Source organism: Hydra vulgaris, chromosome 09 (genome assembly GCF_038396675.1).
Source record: "Hydra vulgaris chromosome 09, alternate assembly HydraT2T_AEP".
Lineage (NCBI taxonomy): Eukaryota > Metazoa > Cnidaria > Hydrozoa > Anthoathecata > Hydridae > Hydra > Hydra vulgaris.
In genome coordinates, this window is record NC_088928.1 from 40,508,371 (window position 1) to 40,535,197 (window position 26,827).

Sequence of the window (26,827 nt, forward strand, 5' to 3'; positions counted from 1 at the left end):
TAAAGAATATATTTATTAAACTTAGGATCCAGTCTTCTCCGTTTAGCCAGCGCTTTTGCACTTAAGTCTTTTCGGGCTCGCCCACACGCCCTTAAAAACTTTGGCTAGCCCATAAAAAAGCGCTTGCCAAATAACTAAAAGCATTTTGAAAGTATATGAAAAAATTTTTTGACAGTTTTTTTTTAAATATTTTTATCTAGTATTTATTAAAAACATTTTGTTCGCTATTTTTGTTTTTTTTTAAAAAGCAGAAAAGAAAGAACTTTTTAAATTGCGCAGGCTAATTTTAAAATGACATTCCCGCCAGCGCTGGCATTAAATTTCAAACAGAAACGACTGCTTAGGATCCCATTAAACAATTTTATAGTATTTAATTACAAGAAACATTATTTGTAAACAAAGAACAAGTAATAAACAATTATAACCTTCTTTAGTAAATGACAACTTGCACGTTTTTTTTTTCCAAGTTGTGTTTATTATTTCTCTCTCTTCGTCACTACTTGAAGTGCTCTCAAACCTACAATCAATAACATTCTTTTTAAAATCAGTTTTTATAAAGATGAAAATGTTTTAGAGATTTTATGACACATTTTTATATTAACTAATAACTATTTTACATTTCTATTATAACAAGTTTTTATATGCAACATAGTAACAAAAGAAAAACTATTAACAATATGTTTTAATGTTTAACAATTAGTAATTCCTTACTCTGATAGTTTTTCTTTAAATAATTTTTCTGCATAGTTTATCAGCGCATCTATGCTTAATGTTCTTTCTAAGAATTTTAAGTTAACTGGTAAATACGCATCTTCAAAACTTTCATTTGAAATAATTGCTGGATGAATAATGGTCACATTATTGAAGTCATTCTAAAATACAAATAGTTTTTTAAATTAAATAAAAAGTAAATTGAGATCAATGCCCTTTGAATCCAGCTTTTCTAATCAAAAGAAAAAAAAATAAATTAAGTACATAATACATATTACATTATTGAAACACATAACATGACTACTGTTGAATTGTTAGTTATTTTGCATTGCAACATTGCTGAGGTACAATTAGGGATTAAGGGTGTTAGCCAGCCTGATGACACCATGTATAACGCAGAGTTCCTAATTGGTTTAAATTTCTTAAAGGTTCAAAAGATCTTAGTGGAAAAAAAAACAACCCAATGAAATGTAATTAGTATGCACAACAAAGAAATGAATTAAGTTGTCATTATCAAGCAAGATCATACATTCAAATGTTAAAATAAATTTATTTTTCAAGTGACATCAGTTTTTATTTAATTGATGTCAAGTTTATATTTTTCAATTTGTTTAGTAAATTATCATTTTTTTATTGTAAATGCAAAGCATTTTAGTGAAGCTGCACCGAGCAGTGAACGCCTTAGGGATGAATAATAAGTTAAAAAGAGTTGAGCAGAATGAGATAAAAGTACAAACGGACAGATGTCCAGTGGAAAACAAAGAGCCTCAAAGTAGAAAATTACTAAAAAAATAATAAGTATAATGTTGTAAAAATAAACAATAACAATAAACAATAGTCGAGATACATAAGAGTCATTTACTGTTGTTTTACTAGATTGTTGATAGTGTCAAGCGTAAGTGTAATGTGTAGACAGTACCAGTGATGGACCAGAATTATTCGTTTTATAAGTAGTTGTCATGTGGTCTGTATTATTAGGGTGGTAAACATACATTATTGATTTAAGTGTGTCATGGACGTCTCGAATACAGTATGGATTCGTGCCCTATGGTACAGTATGAACACAGGAAGACCTCCAACTTTTGCCCGAGACAGGCATCCCAAAAAAGGTTCCACTCTGGGTATACACCAGGGTATCTCGTCAAGGTATCCCATTGTGTTATCCCAAAAGGACAATTCTCAGAGTATCCTGTCAGGACGATTGCCACAGACCTCTGAATTGACACTGGGACCAGAGGACACTTCGTGGGGCTCAGTACAACTTGCATACAATTGTAAGTCACTTTGTTGACATGAGTTTCAATAAGTGCAGTGTTTTGTTGCAGTGTCACGAGTGTCAGTGAGATTTGTGACTGTTTTGAGTCTTAAAGATGTGAATGTAATGTAGACAGTCAATGTAGTGTACTTTGTGTGTGTCTACTGTAATAGATTGTCTCGATGGTATAAGCTGTTAGTATGAAATTGGTTGAAAGTCATTTAAAATGGTGTAACGTATTTTATATAAAATGTATTTTATAACAACATGTATTTAAAAAAAAAAAAACTAACTATTGCAACTTGATAATCTAGAAAATTGAAATAAAATTACACCACAATAGTCACAATAACTTGTGTATATATTTAACAAACTAATAATCTGTATATATATATTACAACTCATAATCTAGGATTGTATAGAATTTTGTTTTAGTTATAAGATTAACTGTGAATATGTCATGCGACTGTAATGAAACCAGGAGTATCTGAAGTGGAGTAGAATTATTCGTTTTCTAAAACAGTTAGCAGGTAGCCTCTAGTCAGTTGAACAGACTGTCTGTATAGCATGGCTGACTTTGTGTCGTATACAGTGAATATTTAATAATAAAAATATGTTATAAAGAATAAGTATAGAAGAAAATCAAAATAAATTAAAAAGAGAAAAGTAAAGTGTTAATTCAGGATGTGAGGTGTATGTGCATAAGCATGTGTTTGTTGATGTAGTAGGTTTTCTTCTTTGTAGGTTTTGTTAGGTAAATAAATTTACCTAGTGTGCATGTGGTAGTCAGGAAGATAGTTGTTGCTCCGCAGTCCACGCGGAAAATAAATTTTTGTTGTTTAGTAAATTATCATTTTTTTTTTTTTAATTTATTCTTATTATTCAAAAACTGTTTATTAATATTTTTACTGTTTACCATAAGTTAGGAAAGTTCTTTGCACATTATTATACTTTAAAATAATTTATCAACTTTATTTTTTTATTAAGGTAATTAAAATTACTTTTGGTAAAATAAATTTGCTGGTAAAGTACCAAAAAAAACTACAACAAAAAAATCAAAAATGAAACTTGCAATGATATTATTTGTGTAAAATATTAAAGAGGATAATAAAATTTACATAAATTTTTATAATTTTTTTGTAATTTTATTTACAAATGCGAAAGATTAATTTATATGGCTAGCCAAAAAAGTTTCATTTTTAAAAGCTATCGACCACGGCTATTTACATTTTAAAAACATGATGAATAATAAAGGTTTTATATGATACATTTATACATTTGAAATAAATAACATTGAAATTTTTATCTTTACTAATGATTTTTGCATTAGCAAATATCTGATATTAATTTTTGATGAAAGTATCAATGAAAGTTGCATACAATAATAAAGTTTAATAGAGTAATTGCATCAATACGTAAATATATCAATTGTTATATCCATAGTTCTTGGAAACTTAAATCGTTGTTTGCCACAAAAAAAAGCGCTGATAAAGTAATTAACTTGAGTTTTTTTCCTTTGCAACAAGTAATATTATTTGTTTGTTAGTAAAAATCATTAAGTTGCAATTTTAAGAAACAATGAAAAAAAAATTAATATATTTTAATTCATTTACACAAATGTCGAGAAAAGAAATTATTTTATATTAAATGATAATAAAAAATGTAATATTTAATTTTTTTTTTAATATTAAATTAATTATTTAATATTAAAAAAAAAAATTTAAACAAAATAAACATTCCACAATATATACATTTAGAAAATAACACTTATAGATTTGTTTTCCTTAATTAGTAAAACAAACTTGTTTTGCGGTAATTTATTCTATTGAGGCAGCTAAAAAAGTTAAGGTCCTTAAATAAAAAAGAAAATAAAAATTTTATGAGATCAAAATCAAGAGGAGCCTAGCCATTTTTTATTCATAACAAAGCCTGTATAGTGTAGAGTAATAGATGAGCAATACCTTTACTTTATAATTATTTGATGACAAAGTTATAAAAATAGTTTTAACTTGTATTTTAATATCTGGAAAAATTAAAATTTTAAACAATTTTTGGAATTCTGGAAATATCTGAAAAAAGATTTTCCAGATATTTCCAGAGAGAAATTCCTGGGTCAAATATATAAGTTTTATATATTTGATATAAAACTTATATATTTTATATATTTGATATAAAACTTATATACATTATAAAATGTCCATAAAGTTAGCAAGCCAAAAATTAGTTTACAAAAAAATTTAAGGTTAAAAAAACAAACAAAGCATTTTTTAAAATTTTTATACTTTAAATAGGAGCCAGGAGCTAAGTGGTTAAGTTGACCAATTATACCTTACACACCTGCTAACTGTAACCCCTTAAGAAGGTCAATACAATCTCTGGAAGTTGCTTACAATGAGAATTTGTGTGAAGATAAACATGGTGAAAACTTAAGAGGTAAGTTTCATAGTGCTGGCTGTTTTGCATATTATGTTAGGAATAGTGTTAAAACTGTATAAGTTATTGTTTAAGGGATGTAGGATTTAAGATTGCCAAGCTGATTCGTAATGTTTTTATTAACTCATTAAATGTCATAAAATGAAACATTTTATTAGTGTTCTTGTTCTTTTTACTGAACTAAATAATCTCGTTATTTTACAGAATTAAATTATCTATTTATAAATAATGCATCAAAAGTTATAACAGTTTTAGAAACACCCCTTTAGTAAAAATAACAAGAAGCGGTAAAGCTTATCTTGAAACAACCGTGCTATAATGGCTACATTTTTTCTAACAGATGTGAAACCAAGCTACAATACTCTAATAATTATCGAAGTCTCTAAATCTAAACACTTAAGCGTTTGTGATACTTTCAATGTAGTGCCTTTATTTCAAATCATTAGATATATACATCCACAAAATCCATTCTAGAAAAAATTACTTTTATTTATTTTAACCATTTTATTAGGTTTTCTTTGTAATTGATGCTTTGGCATGTTTTAAAAATACTTTTCAATAATCATTTAATTGTCAAATTAAATAAGGTATTGAGGTCATTTTGTAATAAAGTATATTTTGTAATTTTTTTTTTAATAATGAACTAATCCAGATAATAAGTAAAATGCAGATTTATATATATTTATCCAAAATAATATAATTAAGACTCAGAGTTTACAAGAGAATCTTAAAATCATGTCATTTTATTAAATACTAACAACCTAATATTCTTCATAAAATAGTTTGCTCGAATATTCTTATATAACATCATAATAATATTCTCCATTAAATAGTATACAATATTTAAAATAACTAATTGTTTGATAAAATATTATTTAAGTGCTGCAAATAGTTAATAATCTCCATTAAATAGTATACAAAATTCAAATTAACTAATTGTTTAATAAAATATTACTCAAGTGATGCAAATTTATCAATAACAATCAATATTTTAAAAACATTATCTTGCAGTTTACTTATCTATTTGCTATCAAATTGTATTTAATTTTAAATTATTATTTAACTGCTAATTTATATTCAAACGTTTGCTTTGTATTATACATGAATAATCTCAATCATATCATCTCAAACTTAACAGCAACAATTATATTGTGGTTATAAAAGTAAAAATTTAGTTATTTAATTTTTTCGAAAATTGTTAAAAATAAAACAAGAAACCTTTTTATGGTCCATTGCAACACGATATAAGGTTTTCGTGGAAATACAGCGAAGTAGCAAGTCGGAAATTTGCTGTTGAATAAGACTTACAATTCACTAAATGCATGGCCGTTAAAAATATAATCGTATAACGAAAGTTCATGTTGAAGGTACCGCGCAGGGGGCCGGCAGCCATCTTCTTAGATAAAAACAATTGCAAATACGCATGCTTGACATCTTTTACAAGTTCGCTACCAGGTTACAAGTACCACAGAAGTAAAGAAAACTGGTTCCGTCCACACTTGAAATACCTTAGACAGTAATTTGCATTTACCTTCCAAGTAAGCTAATTTAACAATATGCCTCAGGAAAATGGCATAGATGATAAAACTATAAAGTTGTATATAGGAGGAATAGATCCGTCATGGTCAAACGAAAAAGTTACAGAAATTTTGTCTAAGTATGGTAAAGTTAAACGAACTGATGTTGTAAAAAACTATGCCTTTGCGGTAAAATTATATTATTATTTCTAGTAAATAATTTATTTAACTATCTTATACTTAATTTCTTACTTTAAATTTAATTGCTGCATAATTTTATTATTATCCCAAAATTAATATTCAAAATTAATATTAATGGTATAATATTTTACTTTCCTACTCAAGGCGGACGACACGGGTTTCGAAGTGGAGGGGCGCAGTTTATTTTCAAAACAAGTCCTCTATATCTATAAATTTCGACGACACTAGGGGGCTAGTGTTTCCTGGTATCGTTGGCCCTGCTACTCAGTCATTCCACAAGGGTTTTTTTTTCAACATTTTGATATTATTAGCATAATTGTATCAGGTATAAAAAAATAACATTGGCATATCTTTAGAAAAAAATTTTTTGCTGCTATTAACTGATGAAGAATTTAGTTAGTTATCTAATATTATTTATCAATAATTAATTTTGCTTTTGGGGTTCAACTGTCAATGTTACACCTTTATAGGGTAACATCGACAGAAGTATGTTTTATGCTGTAAATGTTAAAGTTACATCATGAGGAGTAGCATCATTGGAATTTTGACAAACAAAATAGAGAAAACAATTAAGTGTGGATTTTAACTTTTTGCAAGTGTCGGTTTTTTAGATTGGTTGGCATTTGATGTATTGGTACATTTTTTTTTCAGAATTACTCTTTTAATTTAGGGTTTGCTTTGTTTGATTCCACTTCATGTAATTTGAAAGATTCTTCAGATGTAAGATATTATACCAACTTTTGTTTGATTCTTAGCTGATAGGGTGACTTAAGCATTCCTATCAATGTTACCCCAAAACTGAAATATTCGTTTAAAAAAGAAAATACTTCAAAAAATCTTAAATGTTTAGTATTTTGAAACAGCATCATAAAAACAGATGTAAAATGATATTATAGTATAGTTTTACTTTTCTTTAGACTAAAGTTTTTCAGCAACAAAAAAACTAGAAACTAGTTTAATTTATGCCCTCTGTATTGTGTAGTTATTAATAATTACTATTATTTGGATAAAAGCAGTTATATTTGTTCATTTAACATCTGGCTACAACATCTGTTAAAATAATTTAAACAACAATCAACAGGCAACTGGTAAAAACATTTAATTTAATACATGTCAATGTTACCTGCATGTCAAATTAAACCGCATTACCTTAGAGCTTAAAAAGACATAAAAAAATGAGAGGACTTTTAAATTTAGAAGTTAAGTGGATTCGAAGTTATTGCACTTTTTGTGCTGGAAAAACTAATGTTTTTTTTTTTTTAAATACCTCATGCTTTTGTATTGAAATATTTTTATTAAATACTGCATGTATTTATGTATTTTTAAACTCTAATTTACTTCCAACAAAGTTGCAAGCAACCACCATTAAGTTATGAGTTACTTTAAAAAAGAGGATACAGGGCTTGTGATAAAGCAAGCGTGATCGCGCTCCGCTCGTAAAATGTGCCCGTAAACGGTATTTTCAAATGCTCTAGGCGCGATAAACAACGCTTGTTCAGCTTATAGCAAGCGTATAAAATAACGCTCGTCCAATAGTTCGGGGTTATTTTTTTATTTTCATAAAATATTTAAAAAAGATTTTTTATTAAAGATATTCTATTATCAAAGCACTGATATAAAATACAAAAAGCACTAAGTCGTTCTCTTTTGCACTAACGTAATGAATGAGCAGTTTGAAGTCGTTAATTGTTACTAATTCCAATAGTGGAATGTGCACGTGGGAACACAACGCGAATACAAAAATGCACAAATAAAATAAGAATAGAAAATTAGAAAACCATTATAAGAAAACTGAAACTGCAGAGTATTTTTAATCTTGTGAAAATATCAAGTAAGATTTATATGATTTATTGTTTGTAATATTCCACACATCGTTAATAATAAAAATAAATATTAATAATAGAGTAATTTTCAAAATTAGTTTTTGTTCTTTTTTATGAGCATCACCTTCAGCAATTTTCATGATTGCGCTCGCCGACGTTATCTCGAGCGCACATAATCACGCTCGATGAAAACATATTCTAATTTTACAAGCGCGATATAACACGCTTAACGATTTTCTTCATCACAAGCCCTGAGGATAGTGTTTAAAGGCTAGGAAACGATTAACTGAAGACTCAAAATATTATAGGTTGTATAAAAAATGAAAACATGGAGATGGGCAAGAGTTATAAGAAAGAAATGCAACCTTGCAACAATTGGAGACTAGATCAAGCTTAGCAAATAAAGCAGGTCTAATTACATTTACAATATGCTTTTAGTCTTCGTCTGCTTGTTCTAAGCAATCAAAAAGTGAAGAATTTTGCTCAAGACAAGAGTATAAAGTTGAGTTTTCAGCAAATAGAGCCACTTTAGATTTCATAAAGATTGCTGTTGTAAATGATCGAGAAAAGATTTCCATTACAGAAGCAATACAGAAACAATACAGAAGCAAAAATAGAACCTTGTAGTACTCTTAAAGTTACTCAAAATAATAAAAAGTGTAGGCCTTCAAGAATAACTTTAATACTGCAGAAAAACTTTATGTAAAGAAATTAATTACAGAGTGAAGACTAATCGTAGGATAGTTAGAGAGGTCAAATTATTTTCTAGAGTTTTTAAAAATTGGAACCACTTATTTAGCACATTTTAATAGTTTAGAAAAAATTGAAGGGAGTTCTGGAGAACATTTTTTAAGACTATGAGGAAATCTTGTATGAAGCACAAACTGTAGACGTGTATAGTTGAAAATTAACTTTTACATTGGAAGCCAGAGTGATTTAGATGTTTAACAATGGGTCAACCTGTTTAACTGGTATGACTGGAAGAATAGCCTTTAGATTCGATAGTCAAGTTCGAGAAAAAGTTCTTTCCTAATAACTCTACCCTATTCTAGGGAGAAGTAAAAAGATCAGACCCATGAATAAGAGACTAAATGTTAGACTCACTTTAGTTAATGACACTGTTGAAGACATTCCAAAAGTCTTCAACATCTACATCTGAAATAAGATAAAAGATTTTGTAAATTTAAAATAACAGAGATTAACATGGGAAAGGACATTTTTTCTCAAAAGAGATGTTCTTGTAAAAAAGATAAAAAAAATTATTACGGTTTTATAAAGCAACTGTATAAGGTGGTGAAAAATGTGGGGTAGAATGAGACTTGATAAAGAGATAATCAGATGCATGTGTGTTGTGACTTAAACAAGACAAGAAATGGAGCCATAATCTTAGACAGATTTAAAAAAATGTTGTATCCAAAAACGTTTGTTAGAAAAGATTAAATTTGATTTAGGTAATTGATTTGTGTATCAGCATGTAGAAAGGTAGCATTTTCAGGAGAAAATGGTAGTGGTAGGAGTAAGAAAACATGTAGAGAGTGCCTTACATATTGCAAGAGTGAGCTTTAGTTAAGGAAAAAAAATCGTTTTGATTGTTTATATTAGAGAAACACCATAAAAGAGGAAGGCTTAAGCCTGATGGTAATGATGATGATGATGATCATGTTGATCATAAGGATGTTTATACATACATATATATATAAAATATGCCAAAACATGATTTTTGAATAAAAAAGCAACAACTTTAGGATGTATAAATGTTTATGCAGCCCAGTCATGAATCCGGCTCCGGCTATATTTTATCAAACCCAATTCCAGTCAAACTAAATGATGCAAAAAAATTTAAGGTTTTCGCTTAATTATTAAAAAAGATATAATTAAATTATATCTTTTTTAATAATTAAGCGAAAACCTTAAATTTTTTAATAGGAAGCATTAGGCAGCTCGCATTTTGCGAGCAATTTTCGCAATCGCGAAAAGGCGATTTGCCAACACGTTAAGCAGTTTTGCGCTACACAAAAATTTTTATCTTTTAGAATGTTTAAATTATCTTTTGATGTCGTTAACGTGACATTTATTCAGAAGAAATAAATTCTTAAGTAAAAGTATTTAACCGCAATTGTAAACTAATAGATTTTTTGTTGAAGAAACAGTTTGTTTAATAATTTTTTTGTTGATGTTAAAAATTAGTTAAAAAAAATAAAGTGTTTTAAGTTTCATTTTAAGGAATTAAATATATAAATTCCTTTTAATTATAAAAATTATTTTTTGCCATAATAGTTTAAAAAATGCACGATTTATTTTGATGTAAATATTTTATCAATAAGATATTTTGTTGATTGTTAATTCAATAACGTAAAGTTTTAATGACGTTCGTTTAATTTATGAAAATAAATTATGATCATGAATATGTTATCGGTAACTGATAAATTATTTAAAAAAATTCTTTATTGTTTAAAAACATTATTAAAAAGAGTTCACAAAATAAATGAGAAAAAATTTATAATATCAATAATATTTATAGAAAGGTTTTCAAAAATATATTTAAAACAAATACTTTAGAAAAAAACGCAAATATTTAGCATAATTAATTTTTTCCCCATTCAGAAAAAAATTAAAGATATTGTGGCTTTTTAAGTGGCTAATTAATTATATTTTAAAGTATAATAATTAATGCACTTAGTAAGCCTGTCTATCAATTAATGTGCATTAAATTTGTTTCTTGGCTAGAATTGCTTTTTAAAAAAAGATAACGGAAATGTGTTTTTAATTAAGCGAAATAAACTTCTCGTTAATGTTGTTATTTTCATTTCCTTATGACATATTAATTTTCTTTATAAGGGGTTTCATATTTACTAAGGGTTTCAACAAATCATTCAAACATTCTATACTTTTAAAAAATATATAATCAAATGGATAAAATTTTGAATAAAAACAGAATCACTCTGAAAACTTTTGAAAAATACTTAAAAAAGTACAGAAACTGCTGTAGAGAATAGAATTATGTTGTAAAAATTTTTTGTAATGTATGTGCTCTTCATCAAGAGAATATCCTGGCCAATACCAAAGGAGCAATAAGAACAGTCACATTATGATCATAAATAGGACATGCTACATTAAAAAAGATGGCGTTTCTCGACATTTACAAAGTGCTGTCCAAAGAAATGCAATCTGATTTTTGAATAAAGACCTAAATAAAAACAAAGAAGCAAAAGCAAACAACAAAGAGTAGTCAGGCTTTATAATCATTTTATATTTTAAACTCTAATTTTAAACAAAGATGTTAAAAATTTGAATTAGTTCACTTTTTATAAATTAAAATCATTTTCAATTTTAAATACAAAATGATTATTTACTACGTCAATAAAGCCTCTATAAAATAAGGTCATCAAACTGTCTAGTTTCCATGGAATTCGTTATTATTTTCATATATTTAAAATAGTTATGAATTTTTTTTTATAACTCGTTTATGTCCTTTTAAGAAATTATATCTACTATTTCTATAAGGTGGAAACCAACAAACTCAACATTTGTTTGTGTGTAACAATATTGACAGGGAAAGAAAAATTTATAAATAATTCTTAAAAAAACTTGGTAAATATTGCTTATGCAATGGTTTGCTATCCAACTATGCCTCATGCACGTTTTTCTGTTCTCGTAAGTTTTAGTTTCTTGTTTAATTTTTTTTTTTAGCAAATAAATGGTAGTTTTTTAAATTTTGCAAATCAAGTTCAAATAAGTTTTAAGCTTTAATCGTAGTTCTTAATTTATTATGTGAAAGTATTAATTTTTTATAATAATATTTTATTATATCTTCAGGTTGATTGTGGGTGTATCACAGGATCAAACTTCATAAAGTGTAAAGAAACAGGATTCACTGGCAGAGAACTTATCAAGTGTTGTGCCAATACTGTCCTTGAGAAACGCTATAAAATTCTCGAAAGTTGCAACTTCTCAATACTTAGCGGCGGAAGTCAAGCATGAAAAACTGGAAAAGAAAAAGAACGTGTTTTAGTCCATACGGAGCACAACGGAATCCTGATATATATGGTTACCGAGTTGTTGGAAATGTCACAATTTGGTGGAAGCGACTCAAATTCAGTAACTGCTGGTATTAACGGTGTCTTTGAGTCGGATAATTCATTTTTCAAAATATCTACTGAAGATTATAATAAAAAAACTAGTTTCTGCCATAGCTGATGATGCAAATGTTAATTTTGGTGTAAAGAATGGTGCCCTAATTCAGCTAGAAAAATCTCGCAAATGGTTATTGAATATACATTTTATCAACCACAGAATGGAATTAGCAATAAAAGATACTTTTAAAGATGGAATTTATAAAGATCGAAGAATTTTATTTATCAAATTATCACCTACTAAGAATTTCTAGAAAAATTAAAAAGTGAAGTCGAGGCTGTGGTAAAAGCTATAGGAATAACTTTTTACATTTACCAAAAATATCTGGTACAAGATTTGTCGGGCACAGGAGAAGAGCCCTTTTTAGTCTTTTTTAGCCAGCCTTTCTTTCAACGTATAAAAATTATGCAAGTGACCTAAAAAATGGCAAAACAGTCGGAAAAGTAAAAGGTTTATTAAAATTATTTAAATGTCAATCATTTCTTGTTCAAGTAGGTTTATATTTAGACTTTATTAGACGGTTATATTTGAAGTTAATGTCCCAACTTCAAAAAATTTTGAAAAAAAATGAGTTATTACCTCACAAAATTCCAACAACTATCCAACAAACTTTAATAGAAATAGACAATAAAATCAATTGGGGAAGAAGATGAATTTCATGACAGTTTTGTAGTTTTATTTGGTCACTGATCAAAATGAAATTGAAGGTTCCTTTCAAAGAGCTGGTGATAAACGAAAACACCCAAAAAATTGTTTTTACAAAATGTAGCAATGGAGATGATTAATTTTGATCAAAAAAAATAACAATTCAAAAAAATATATGAAATCAAAAGAGTGATTTTTCCTAAACTCCATGAATTACTTTCAAGTAGATTTCAAGATTACTCTCGTGAGTTTTTCATTTACAGAAGTATGAAATTTTTCAATCCAATACATTGGAAAGCTGAAGATAAAGTCTCGGGAGTGAAGCAAATCAAGTTAATTTGTGACCGTTTTGAAGCCCCATTAAAAATGCTGGTTTTCAAAGAGATGCTACTTTACAAGAATGGAAAAAACTTGAACTTTTTGTTACAACTGAGTATGAGTCTCATCCAGCAAGATGTTTATGGAAGGTAATTTTTGAACATAAAATTAAAGAGTTTTCCGATATATGTCAACTAGTTTCTCTATTATGTCTATATCCAAATCGAACTCGGAAGTTAAGTGAACTTTTAGTATTGTCACAAAAATTTTAGCAGATAAACACCTATCAATGAACCACGACACACTTGTATCATTGACACAATTGTGTCATAATTCTCGGCAACAAAAGTATTTGATTGAAAGATGAATACGATAATATTATTGACCTATTATTGTTGAAGTATATGAAAAAACAAAGAAAAATCTGATGTTGCTGATTCTAATAAAGTTAAAATAGCATATATTCAAGACATGCAAACATGCAGCGATACTGATGACGTAGACAGCGAAGATGATATGCTAGCAGATAATATTAAGGAATATAATATATAGATTCCTTATAAATATATAAAAAAAATTTTGTCATAATAATTTAAAAAATGCATGATTTATTTGGGTTATTCCATATCAAATCACCTAGTTTTTTTAAAGTTCCCCAGGGTACCATCTCAGATTTGCTTTAAACTTTGACCACACACAGATCTTATGAAAAAAATACAATCCAGAAAATTTCAGCTTGATTGACCAATTTGTTTAAAAGTTATGATTGAATTAAAAATGACCAAAATCTGAAAATTTGTGTATCAGGAGCTTACAGCAGTTTTTTTCGATTTTTGACAAATCATAACTTTTTAAATAAAGATGGAGATCACCTGAAATTTTGTAGGGTAATAGTTTTTCACCCAAATAATCCATTATTGCAGTTGTTTTTGACTGATTTTTTACAGTTTTTGAGTTATTGTACCTTAAAGTTGCTAAATATTGCAACATAAATATTTTTTCGAATTTAACGTGTTACAGTTTAATACTTACTTACAGAAAGTGGATTTTTTTGTTACCTTTGTGTACTTAGGTTCACCACTTGTTAGAATAATCAAAATTTTGCATTAAAAATTAATTTAGCACATGCAGCAGCCTATTAAAAAATCACTTTTAAATTATGATAAATTACATCAACTTTGCTGGCATAAAAAGTAGCGTAAACAGTTGTAATAAATTATGAAACTTTTTTATGTTGAGGTTCTATATATAGACAATCACCAAGAAAAATCTTATGACATGATTGTAGCCTTTTGAGAGTGATGGTATTTTCAAAAGGAGAACAAAAAAATACCACTTACCACATACAAAATTTATACCTCCAATTTTATACAAACTATGTTGTAAAAAAGTGCATTCAAAAAGTAAGATAATCAGTTAAAAGAAAAAGTATGTATACATGAAACTAATTAGCTTATCTCTGATTTATATAACTCATAATACTGTCATAGTCATTACTAGCAAGAATATAGTCATGAGCACTTATACTTTTAATCAATGGAACACTTATTTGACATATTATCTTGTCAAGTGTAACCCAACACTGACTTGATCGTGCATCGTTTTTCCATTAAAATTTAATTTGTTTCTTTGCATAAACTTCACATTAACGTCTTGGTTTTCTTTACAAATATCAACAACAAGCCCTATGTACCATTCTTCTTCGTAAAAGCATGCAATACATTTACAGGGTTGAAATTTTAAAGGATTTTTTTAAATCAAATTAACGTTATTTAACACACGAGTATTATAGACAGTATCACTAGAGATTCTTCATAAAAACAATTTCTCTCCATCTGGTACAAAACAGTGATAGCTTCTTGTTCCCGGAACTGTGTGCATTCCTTTATATTGTTTCTGAAGGTTGAAAGTTGTTTCATGGTTATTGATATCATCACTTAAAAGATAAAATATGTAAGACCTTTGATGTTTATTTGAGCCCATGTAAACAGATCTTGTGGTGTGAGAATCTGATCTGTAATTGCTGCTCGTAGACTAGCTTTTGCTGCTTCTCTTTTTTTAGTACCTCCTATTCCATCACATGGACTTTTGCCATGTGACGCAGCAAAGAAGTGATGCTCAGCATTTATTTGGTGATCTACAATGTGATAAATTAAGTTTCTTAGACATTTGTAGTTTTCATACTATGACGCAGCACCATCACTGAAGTATTTAACTTTATTCGCTGTGGGTAGTTTGACTTTGACCATAGGGAGCAACTTTGTGAGAAAACAATGGACTGCTGATTGGTCATGACAAAGATGGTCAGAAATTAAACAATAGCATTCACATTTAAGGTGATCTTTTTCATCTTTGTAATAAACAGCAAATGGGTGTAAGGTAGCTTGATCGGCTTGCCAGTAAAACCCTTGTATAGCATCTTGTATAAGAAAACTATAGTTTTCTGCAAAATCTATCAGAATAATGCAGGTATATTGGTCTGATTTTTGTTTTGCTTCTAATAAGTAGGAAGACTGCTTCTTTGATAAAGTGGTGGTGACTAAAGTCATACAAAGTTTCACTTAAAGTTTCAATAAATTCACTAATGCTTGTTTGGACTGAAATAAGTGCAGTTTGGTCAGTTGACACCCATTGTTTATATTGGATCTGATCATCAAAATCAAAATCATTCTTTTTAAACACATTTTCTAAGTAAGTCTTCTAATTTATTTTACCAGTGCAGTTGGAGCATAGATAAAACATGCAGTTTTGACTATCTATATTACAAACACATACTTTCATTAAATCTTTGTAATATATTAAATGGCTGTTAGGAAGAGCAGAGCACATCAACTTAGCATTTTGATGGTAAGAACATACACAAACTGAGTGGCTTTCACTACTATCAACAGTAAGGCACCACTTTGGCCTTAGTTCACAGAACTTGCTGAATCCAACTTTGTGTTTAGGGTATAACTTCTTAAATTCCAGATGAAGTTCTTTTAAACGAACTAATATCAAGTGTTTTTGTTTATGAACTTTAACATTATTTATACGCATAGAAACAGTCTTTTTTTCCTGGACATTGTCTAGTGTATTTGTCAGATTCATATATTTCAATGACTCTCTGCTTAACAATATTCTCCTAAGGATAAAATAACTTTAATTACAATGTGGTAATTGAAAAGATGCTAGTGACGCAATTTAACTTCTAAGAATACAAAATATATTTGCTGAGTTGAGTTACTTTGTAATGCGTTAAGCGTTTTCGTTACGCAGTAACGTAACTTACTTTATTTTAATTGTTGTTATTATATAGTTGTTAACCATATAATTTTATTTTTATCTTCCATTGAATTTTGTAATAGTTTGTGCTTACCTTCCATTGTAGTTTGTTGAAAACAAAGATGAAGCTACAAATATTATCAATGGTGCAAGTGGTACCATAACTGATGGGTTCAAAATTGTAGTTCAGGTATTTACAGTGATCATAAATTATTTTTGTCAATGTTTTAAATATTTTTAAAAATTACCAGTGATAAACTTTCTACTGCTAAAATGTTTACTTGCGAGAAATATTCTGGAGGAAGCATTTACAAAAATTTTGGTCAAAGATTGAAAGATATGAATATTTAGTTGTAGAAGTCTGTGCAAATATTAAATGATCTTTACATAAACATATGTAAAGATCATTTAGTATTTAACTTTTATTTAAGCTAGTGTGCATGTTTGACACGCAAAATTACAGAATTATTATTAAAAAACATAAAATTTTAAATATAAATAGTGGCTAAAGTTGTAAGTTCTCTAAAACGCATTGAATCATGTACATGCGCATTGTATGGGTGCTTAATGCATGTTAAAAAAAATTAAATTTCATGTTTGAATTCCTTGATCCAAGAAACCCTTATGCTAAAATCTATTTAACTCACATTTATCTAATACTTTAGTAATTTTTTTTTCATTTTTAACATCCTCTTTGTGCTGTGGTTCAGAATGTTTCTGAATCTTTAACTCAAAAACACTTTTTTTTTTTTTGACAATCATTTAAATCTTGAACGTTATTGATCCAGGCAATAAGTTTCTAAAAAAATCCAGGACATAGATATCTACAAAATTTGATGTATAAAGTTTTATAACATAAGATTGAAAATTATTTTAAAACTCTAAATTTATGCCTTTAAAAATTCTCAGAGTAAAATTTCCACCAGTAGCATTTTATGCCAGTAAACGGTTTTATAACATTAATCCCAGGTGGACACTTTTAAGACACATTTGTTTAAATGCAAATCCATATAAGTAAGAATACCATATATTAGCAAGTATTGCGTAGAGGAAAGTATGCACCCTTGATCATACAATTGGAGGGGGGGGGGACAAAACATAAAAAATATAAAAGGCAAAATTATTAAACCAATTTAGATTTATCTATATTTATAGTTCTACAAAACTTTAATAAGTATATTTGGTTTTATATTCAATATTAGTTTTAAGTTATTATTATTTTAGGAGTTTGTTAATAACTTAAAGCTCCCTTGATTTTAGGATCAAGGGTGCATACTCTCCCCTATCCTAAAAATTTAATTATAGATTTTATTGTAAAAGTAATTTTTAATTATTCTAGCCAATCATTTTGCTAGAATAAGCATGGCTATAAATAGCTTAGGTGCTTAACTGGATAATGAAACTTGTTGCTTGCAGTATTTCAGGCCTTGTTAAGAAGTGTTATGCAGCTAGCATTTTATGTACAAAATATGATTTTCATACGCAATCAGCAGTTTTACATTAAGCAAAAACTTTTTTATGAAATATTTAAATTATCTTTTAATATTGTTTGTGTAACGTTTATTTATGAAATATTAAGTCGTAAAAAAAGTATTTAACTGCAACTGTAATTTTTTTTTTTTAAAGAAACTGGTTATTTTATTTTTTTAAGATAAAAGACTAAGTTTTATTATATTATAATTTAATAAAAGATTTTTTTTTTAGAATAAAAGACTTTAAATTAAGTATGGTTTCAAAATTTTAAATTCATGAAGAAAATATTCAAGTTTTAATTTTTTTGAAGGAATGTAAAATTCCTTACATTAGATTTTATCGTTACGCAGTAAAATCTCATATCAAGGCCTATATTTGTTTATTTATTTTTTATATAAAGTAAACTGTAAGCACTTTTCAGAAAATATTTTGGTTTATTTTTATAATATATTTTGGCAAAACAAATGAAACACAGATCAGCACACAAAAACTCACGTTTAAACAGATTTGCACTGATAACTTTATTTCTACATTAAGTTTTGTTTTTCTTAGTATGCTTATAAATTATTTGTTATCATGAAGTGTTTTGAATTTTATTTTTATTATTATTAGATTTCAAAAAACAAGCAAAATCTGCCAGAGGGTGATGATTTATGTTTTGAGTGCGGAAAGGGAGGCCATTGGTAAGATTTCATTCTGTGATTTTCTGTGGGTGTAGTTAATGCTTAGATTCTGATCCTCTTACTTATAAAGAGCTTTACCAATGCATTACTACTATATTTTAAATTTATAGTTGTCATCATTGTCATCATTGATAAATTAAACAGTTCTAAAATTTAATAATAGAGGCATTTAAAATTTTTAACAAATAATTTAATGACACAAAGTTATCATAGTTATGCTGATTTAATAAAAAGAGAAATTTTCCAACCGTTCATCTTTTTATTTATATTTGTAAAAAAATATTTAGCAAAGAAAAAGAAGCATACGGATCATAATTTGTTTATTTTGCAGGATGATCTGTTAATCCTAAATAACTGCTGTTAATATAATTGACAATGGATAGAAAATTATTTTTAAAAACTTAATGTAACTTATTGGTGCATCTGTCTAGATGTATGGATCAATTCTTCTAAAAATTTGGTGCTTTCAAGTTTGCACAAATCTTGTCAATGTTTTTCTGATAATTTTAGTGTGAAGTAAAAACATTTTTTATGCAATTTTTTTTTATATATATACACTAGTAAAAGTTTGCTGTTGTAGGCGCAATCTAAGTAAACACAAACAAGTTTTCTTCATATGAAGTGTAACAAAGGTGAATGTAAATTTGCAATTTGTCACGGCCTATTGCGACTCAGCATTTATAAAGGATAGTTGATTACTATTGAAAATATTTTTTTTAAATTCTAGGAGTTAAGTCGCATTTATTTATTTATTTTTAATTTTTTTTTCTAGATATTAACTAATGATGTTAATGATTTTTTATTTAATTTTACCTTAGGGCAAAAGAATGTTCACAAAGGAGGTATATATTTTATTTCATTTTGAGAAAACAAGCTTTTGTTAGTTTTAATTTGATTAGAATTTATTTTGATATTATAGACTAAAAATTTTTATACAATTTTCACATTATATATATATATACACACACACATAAACATATGCATATGAATACAGGGTGTTTGCCAGCCCAATGGCACTGTAAAATTTCCAATGGGTTTAAAATTCCAAAATTTAGTGACCTTTTTTTTAAGTAACAAGAGGATATCAATAATTACTCCCAATATCAAAAAAATGCTGTAAAAAGTCTATTCCTGGCTAACACCTTGGGGTATATTTTGATCAGTGCATTAACTAGCCTTTATACAGTCTATTTACTGGACTATACCCACTAAATTATTTTTCCTATTCACACAAACAGCTATAAAATTTGTCTCGGTTAACATAAATGATATAAAGATACATGTCAACAAACAAATATAATGTATTTTGTGGATTAAATATTTTTATCTAAATTTAAGAGCTCGATTGGAAGGAAGACGTGGACATATAGGGCCTATTAGAGGTAGAGATCCATATAGCAATGGTAGAGAGCGATTTAATGGACCTCCACAAATTCCTAATAGAAACACTTACTTACGAGATTCTTATCCTCGAAATCCTTACACGCGTGATGCATACTATAGAGATCCATATGCTTGTGATATGTATTCCAGGGATCTTTATTCACATGACCCATATTTGTCAAGAGATCCATATTGTCCTGATCCATATGGGAGTGAATATGAGCTTGATAGATATAGTGTCATTGGTAGGTCAAGAAGTCCTATTTTAAGGTTTGTTTTGTTTGTGTGTTTTTTTTAATATAAAAAGCTTTATTTTATAAACTAGAAATTTCTTTTAGGTATGGTTTAATATTGTATATGTATTATTTTTATTTAGATCACCATATATTAGACCTGTTGATCCATATGCAGTTGCTCGAGAAAAGCTAGCATATGGAGATACTTCAAGAATAGATCCTTATTCAATGCGAAGAGATCCCTATGATACAATTCCGTCTGATCCGTATGCCCTTGCTTCTACTAGAAGAATGGATGTTTACGAGAGAGATCCAAGAAGGGTTGAAAACTATGAAAGAGATCGCTATGCAACTGCTGCTGGTCCTGCCGATAAGAGGTGTTTGTTTCCTTCATTTATTATTCTTTTTAGTTTAGTTTCTTATTAGCATATAGATAAAAAGATAAAGTTTCGTAATTTTTAACTGCATTGATTAATAAATGGTTCTACATTATTAGTTCTTAATTAGCAATAATTTAATCACAAAGCTTACAAGTTTTAGCTATAAAATTTTCCTGTAATCAAAATAATGCATTTTGTCTATTTTAGTTGCGACGGTTATCAATATTTAACTTTAAATCGAGTAGTTTAATAACTTTAGCTAAAAACTCAACCATATATTTTATGCAACCTAGGTATCCTGAGCCAGCCCATCCTGCTAACGTAGATTATCGTTGATATACAAAGCGAGAAGAATGTTAACACAAACGTTTTCTTGAAATCAAATTACGAATGGAAAGAAAGTACTGAACTTGCATTTGTGATGCATTCAAATAAAGAGCTTACTAAATATCTTTTTAAGTATATTCTTCGATAAGGTTTTGCCGTTTTGCATTATATAATTTATTTTTACTTTTGAAATCGTTTCGGTTTTTGCAATATTATAGCGTTCGTGGTTCAAAAATAAGGAGCGTTTTTTTTTTGTTTTTTTTTTTCGATGGAGTTTTGCTTGTTTGCTAATTTAAAAATATATAGATTGAAAATTCTAATAAATACACAAAATACAATTTTGCATTGTTCTATAGAATATATGTGTACAATATTAAGAGCTGTTAAATTGCTAGAAATATACTCAGTATCCCTCTATACTTGACGATGGCGTAGTTTTTTAGTTCGTTTGAATGACTAGTATCGTTGAATAATTGTTGTAGGGCATTACATGTGAATTTTAGATAAATTTACTATAGGTTTTGAAATTATATATGTTATGTTGCATGTGTGTCAAAAATAATTAATTAGTTTTAAAACAAATTTTTTTTATATAAATAACAAATGTTAAATATATAGCAAGTCTGAAAAATAATTTTACAATTTTTTTTTTTTTTTTTTTTAGATAAAAGTAATTGAAAGTATTGAGATGTGTTTTCTATTTGTTATGTTTGGATGATGGGTTGTGAAGATATTTTGTTTGTGTGGCATGGTATTCAGTTAAAATTTGGGTAAATTTTTATAATTGTTAACTGTTTGGTAAAATGCAATCTTTAAAATGATATATATATATATATATATATATATATATATATATATATATATATATATATATATATATATACATATACACACATACATACATACATATAAATATATATATATATATATATATAAATATAGTATCATGCATTAGTCTGGGATTTATTTGAATATTTGCACAACTTTTCGTGAAAGTTAAGCAAAGTCTAGCTACAATGGTTTTAAGCTGTGGTGTTTGGTCAGGTTTTTATAATGGCGTTTATTTATTTAACTAAGACATAATGGAAAATCTTTTACTAATTTTTAATTTTAAAACTACTATTAAAAAGATTATTAAGTTGGTCAGTGTTTATAAGCTCTTTCTACCCTTAACTACAATAAAATCTCATCCTAGGTAAGTTGATATCTCGCTTTGTGACCCAATTCAACAATAAACAACAAAGTTTTGACTTAGCTTTACTTTAATAGTTTTACTTTTTTTTTTTTTTTTTTAAAGTTGTTATAAATAATTTTTGAGTTTGTCATATTTAAAATAATGCAGAAAAAATTTCATGAGAAATTTATTTTTTGTTATACACATGTTACGGTCATATTTAAAAGAAACAAAAATTTAATAAAATATTAACATATGGCATTTGCTCAAAGAAACTAAACATTTGTATATAAAAAACAATTTTACAGATACATATGTTTGTGCCATAGTTAGCATATGAGTGTGCCACTCTTCTTTCTGGTAGATAGTTTATCGATGACTTGTCATTCAAAAAAGTAAAAGTAGATAAAAAGAATTAAATATTAAAAAACTATAGCAAAACCATTAATTAACATTTTGTACATAAAAAATATAATTATGTAAGTACACAAAAAAAAAACAGCCTCTAAAAAGTAAAGAGGAAATGGTTTATAGCAACCACTGACAATAAATATTACAAAACCATTATACAGCTTTATCAAATCAGAAAGAGGCTTAGTGAATGTAACTGTTGCACCTAAACAGACTTGATCGAAAGCTTTTGAAATAAAGCAATATAGTACAATAGAACTTTTCTGTCAATAATGGTTAACAAGTGAGCAGTTGAACAAGAAGATCCAAGTTGGTATTGCCCCTAATTATAATAGAACTACCCTTTCAGATATACGTGAAAAAAAATCCTTTCCACTCTGCCCCACCACAAACACTGCCCACATACATCAGAGTATTACCTGAAGTATTACCGAGAAGTTCCCTCAAACAAGTTAATGGATTTGAATACGCTAGCTATCTCAAAATTTATGTTGAATCAACATGAAATGATTGTTCTTTGAGAAAGTAAATAATATAACTTACATTTTACTTACTTACAAAGTAAAGTATAAAATTTCAAAGAAAAAAAATTACTTTTATTTGTAAAAGTAAATAACAATTTTTTTCAAATTACTTTTATGTAAGATGTTTTTCCTAATTAGTTACTTTTACATGTAAAAGTAATTTGTTGTAATGATGCAGTTTTATTTTACTTTGTAAAATGTGTGTTATGTTTTTTAAATATTATATTTACGTAAGTTTATTTCTTAAATAACTTTTTTTACATATAAAAAGTAAATTACATTTCGATGTAAATTTTTTACTAGTTATAATCAAAATTACTTTTCAAAATAATTTTCTTTACACAACTTACCATTAAAAGTAAGTTACATTTACAAGTAAAAGTAAAAATGCAAATAATTTCTACTTGTAAAAGTAAATTACTATTTCAAGTTACTCGTTTAAAGTTTAAGTAATTAAATTTTACGCGTTATATAATTTATGTAAAATAAAAAATTTAAAAACGAATTATTTTTAAGTGTAAATTATATATTTTTATGAGTTATATAAAGTAATTTACGCTTAAAAGTAATTCGCGTTTTTACAAAATAAGTAGAAGTGCCATCCCTAATTAGGAACATGAATTATAGTTCAATGGTTAAGTGTCGAACCACCCCAAACAACCAAGTTAAAAAAGAATCTATTTATATTAAAAAATGGTTTATGTAATGTTTTTTTTTAATTTTATTTTTTTGAAAGCATCTATATACAGCAATTATGGAAACTTTGCTTGTAGATTTTTCAAAAACGCTAAGAAACTTTGAAATTAATAAAGCTTTGAGAATTAATCTAGAATGTATTAACTCAAGTCATATAATTAATTGAATGTTGTTTTGAAATCATCACTTTAATTTATGGAAAAATTAATATAGAAAACATCGCTAAGGTACAAAAATACGGATTTAATGAACGGTCTCCCAATAACTTCAGATCATCCAGCTAGAGCTTGTTAGTGATGATGACGTAGTAATAAGCATACTAAAATATATTCGGAATTGTTAAATTTTCTAGAAAACAAACAGTGAAAGTGTCTCAAAAATTTACCATTCTGATGATGCATAATGGGCACTCGCAAATTTTTTTTTTAATTCAACTCGCAGAATTTTTTTTTTTAATATAACATTTTCAGGGATTGTGCAAACTGTAAACTTAGGGATGTATATACCAATGTCAAATGAGAATGATTTGCAAAAAATCGCAGTGTTTAAGCATTGGAACTAAAGTACCCTAAAACATTTAACCTGTCATTGGAACTAAATTACCCTATAACATTTTGAAAATTAATAAAATTCTGTGTGCGCACATCAATGGATTCAATGTCATCATCACCAATACCAATTAATTGAACTACTTTTTTTGCATAATTTGTAAATAGAGGAAACATTTTCTTAGATGTAATTTCTATAATCTAGTAATTCTAAAAAATATAAACCGAATTTTTAATGTTAATTTTATTTTTATCAAAATTCTTGATTAACATTTTATTTCATCATTTTGCATTTTATGAAATCATGTCGGTAATTCTACTTTAAATAAGCAAAATTATAATTATATTTAGGTTTTGATTTTTTTTTTTTTTTTTTTTTTTATGTTATAGATATATATAAATGACTTACTGCAACGCTTGAGAAGTTTACAAATGCGAATTTCGTGTATACTGGAATAAATTTATAAGCGAGGGTAATATATATTATTTTAACAAGATTCATATTAATTTTTGGTGCTTACATTTGCTTTTTTAAATTAAATAAATATATTATTATGTATTTAGATATGGCACATGAATTTAAAGGATGTAAATAATTATATTTTTAAAAATATATCAATCAGCAAGAATTTCTGAGCCAAAGTTTGAATTAAATTTTAAAGCAAGCAACAATATTATTAAATCATTTTAAGAAGACCAATTCTATTTTTTTATATTTTAATTTCAACATTACTTGAATTTCAAAATTTATTTATGTTGGAAATTTATTTATGTTGAAAATTTATTATGTTGGAAAAAATAAATCTTTTGTGCAAGGATATGCTTATTTTAATTTTCATTTTTGACTTGTTTTTCTTTTGCTGTTGTTGTTTTTAATGTTTCGAGCCTAAGGCGTATTTTAAGGATCTAACTTTCTTAACTTATTTTTAAGTAACTGTTGGTTTCCTCAAAAATTGAACGACAGCATAATATTAAAAAATAAAATTAGTTTTCTAGTCATCTACAAACTGCATTCAATCTTTTTTTATTTAGTCAAGCTCGCAAACTGCTCTATTTTTTGTACTACCTCTGGGATGACTTTTCGAACAATACTTGATTTCCCTTATTTTTTTGAACCATTGACTGCTTATTTTCCCATTAAAGACGAATCGTTTCAAATAGCCCCTAAACTTTTTGATTAGCCTTATCTCAGTTGCTAGGATTGCCTTTCGTTAGAAAATAGTTGATACTTTCACCGACCATCTAGCAATGACGTTGTTGAGCCGTAGCTAAGTCAGGTCGAAAGGCGTAATTGTTATCGACTTACGTATGAACATAATCAAAATAGTTTCAACGCAATCCTTTTTGTACGTATTTTCGATAACTTCAAAAAGCCAGGGTCTGTATTCTCAACTCTCCGTTAAGGTGGTACATACCTGAAAAAACTGTTTCTCAACATTTTTTTATAATTATGAGGGTTTTTAGGGTTACTAAGATAAAAATATTCTTAGAATTAGTTATGGAAATATCCTAAATGCAGACTTTTTCAGTGTTCGCACTGTACCGGGAGAACCTGGAAAATTAGTTAATTTTGGATAAAAATAGGAAATTTTTTTTTTCTTTAGATAGTCAGGGAATTCTGATTGAGAAGAGTTACTCGATTTACAATTAAATTATTATGTTTTAATTGATCCTACCCATTTATTTTTACTGAAACTTTTTCTCTTAGTCATCCTTAATAAAGATTCATATAAACATGTATAATGAGATCCATACTAATATATAACTTAAATAATAGCTAAGTTTCATAAGTTTTGTCATTCAAAGCATGTACAATATTAGCATTTCCATTTCAGTAGATAATAATTCTAAACATTTTATAAAAACCATTGTTAAAAATGGTTAGGGAAATTCATCTGCTTTTTCTAAAAAGTCTTGAACTTTATATAAATATTTGATAACTAGTGTCTTTTAGATCAGTTCGCTTCTGGGTGGAATCAAAACTTTTTTTTTATAACATGTGACAGGCTGCGTAAATTAATCAAAAAACCATCCTACTGAGCAATGAAGATAAAAGGTAAAAAATAAAAATGCATTTCCAGTACTACTATTCTGCAATTAAATTACATTAGTATTTTTTACCTAGATTTACCCATAGTTCTTCATTGCTCTGTAGGATAATGATTTATTTACACAGCATGTGTCACATGTCAAAAAGTAAAAAAAAGTTTTATTTCCAGCCAAAAGCCAATGATATAAAGGACACATACTCCTACCAGAATTCCGGTACATCACTACTTTTGATTGCAAAAAGACATATCAATCTTTGCAAACTGATCAATAATGGTACAAACAGGGCCGTCCCGAACGAGAGTTTCCCCTTCTCCCTCCCCCAAAGCTGTTAAATATACATTGGAGTTGGCACATTTAGCATTTCAGTTTACATGTTTTGAAGTATAGTGAGGGATTTTGTGTGTGTGTCTCTAGTTGGCAAAAAAAAATTATACACCCACCCCCTCATGAAAGACCACTTCGGGACGAACCTGGGTGCAAAGCAAGTTCTGAACTAAAAAAAAGTTAATAAATCAAAAGTATAGCTTAAACTTGTTCAATTACAATAATTTGAGTAACTTTCCCCTAAAATAAGTAAAAAAAAACAACATTTTTTTAGTTCTAACATAAATTTTATGTAAAGAATGAAAATTTCAATAA

The 26,827-nt window shown here is 27.5% G+C and overlaps 2 protein-coding genes across 4 annotated transcripts in view; one reads left to right on the top strand and one right to left on the bottom strand.

Annotated features, from left to right (window-relative positions):
- The window catches only part of LOC100211537 (chromatin-remodeling ATPase INO80), a 65,675-nt gene extending 59,898 nt beyond the window's left edge, over nucleotides 1-5,777 (bottom strand). Inside the window, exons 1-3 of the mRNA XM_065805698.1 lie at nucleotides 5,618-5,777; nucleotides 712-872; nucleotides 426-517 (exon numbers count right to left, since the gene is read on the bottom strand). Of these exons, the coding sequence (XP_065661770.1) occupies nucleotides 426-517; nucleotides 712-872; nucleotides 5,618-5,632 (268 nt within the window). The 5' untranslated portion in view covers nucleotides 5,633-5,777. The remainder of the gene's footprint in view (nucleotides 1-425; nucleotides 518-711; nucleotides 873-5,617) is intronic.
- Nucleotides 5,778-5,833: 56 nt separating this feature from the next.
- On the top strand, nucleotides 5,834-24,974 carry LOC100215128 (RNA-binding protein 4.1). Of its 3 annotated transcripts, XM_065805701.1 has the most exons (9): nucleotides 5,835-6,105; nucleotides 16,408-16,491; nucleotides 18,387-18,457; nucleotides 19,276-19,299; nucleotides 19,796-20,110; nucleotides 20,217-20,453; nucleotides 21,448-21,553; nucleotides 24,527-24,609; nucleotides 24,701-24,974. In XM_065805701.1, the coding sequence occupies exons 1-7, from the start codon at nucleotides 5,956-5,958 to the stop codon at nucleotides 21,449-21,451; spliced, it is 885 nt and encodes a 294-aa protein (XP_065661773.1). In that variant the 5' UTR covers nucleotides 5,835-5,955; the 3' UTR covers nucleotides 21,452-21,553; nucleotides 24,527-24,609; nucleotides 24,701-24,974. The 3 variants fall into 3 exon arrangements, with proteins under 3 accessions (XP_065661771.1, XP_065661773.1, XP_065661772.1); XM_065805699.1 differs by lacking the exons at nucleotides 21,448-21,553; nucleotides 24,527-24,609; nucleotides 24,701-24,974 and adding an exon at nucleotides 20,750-20,904 and having other exon boundaries at nucleotides 5,834-6,105; XM_065805700.1 differs by lacking the exons at nucleotides 21,448-21,553; nucleotides 24,527-24,609; nucleotides 24,701-24,974 and adding an exon at nucleotides 20,664-20,904 and having other exon boundaries at nucleotides 5,837-6,105.
- Nucleotides 24,975-26,827: the final 1,853 nt, after the last annotated feature.

Excerpts from the sequence above, each read along its gene's own strand:
- LOC100215128 (XM_065805699.1), top strand. The coding sequence starts at position 5,956 with ATGCCTCAGGAAAATGGCATAGATGATAAAACTATAAAGTTGTATATA. Across the intron at positions 19,300-19,795 it reads AAAGAATGTTCACAAAGGAG|AGCTCGATTGGAAGGAAGAC; the intron begins GTATATATTTTA and ends TCTAAATTTAAG. Across the intron at positions 20,111-20,216 it reads TCAAGAAGTCCTATTTTAAG|ATCACCATATATTAGACCTG; the intron begins GTTTGTTTTGTT and ends ATTTTTATTTAG.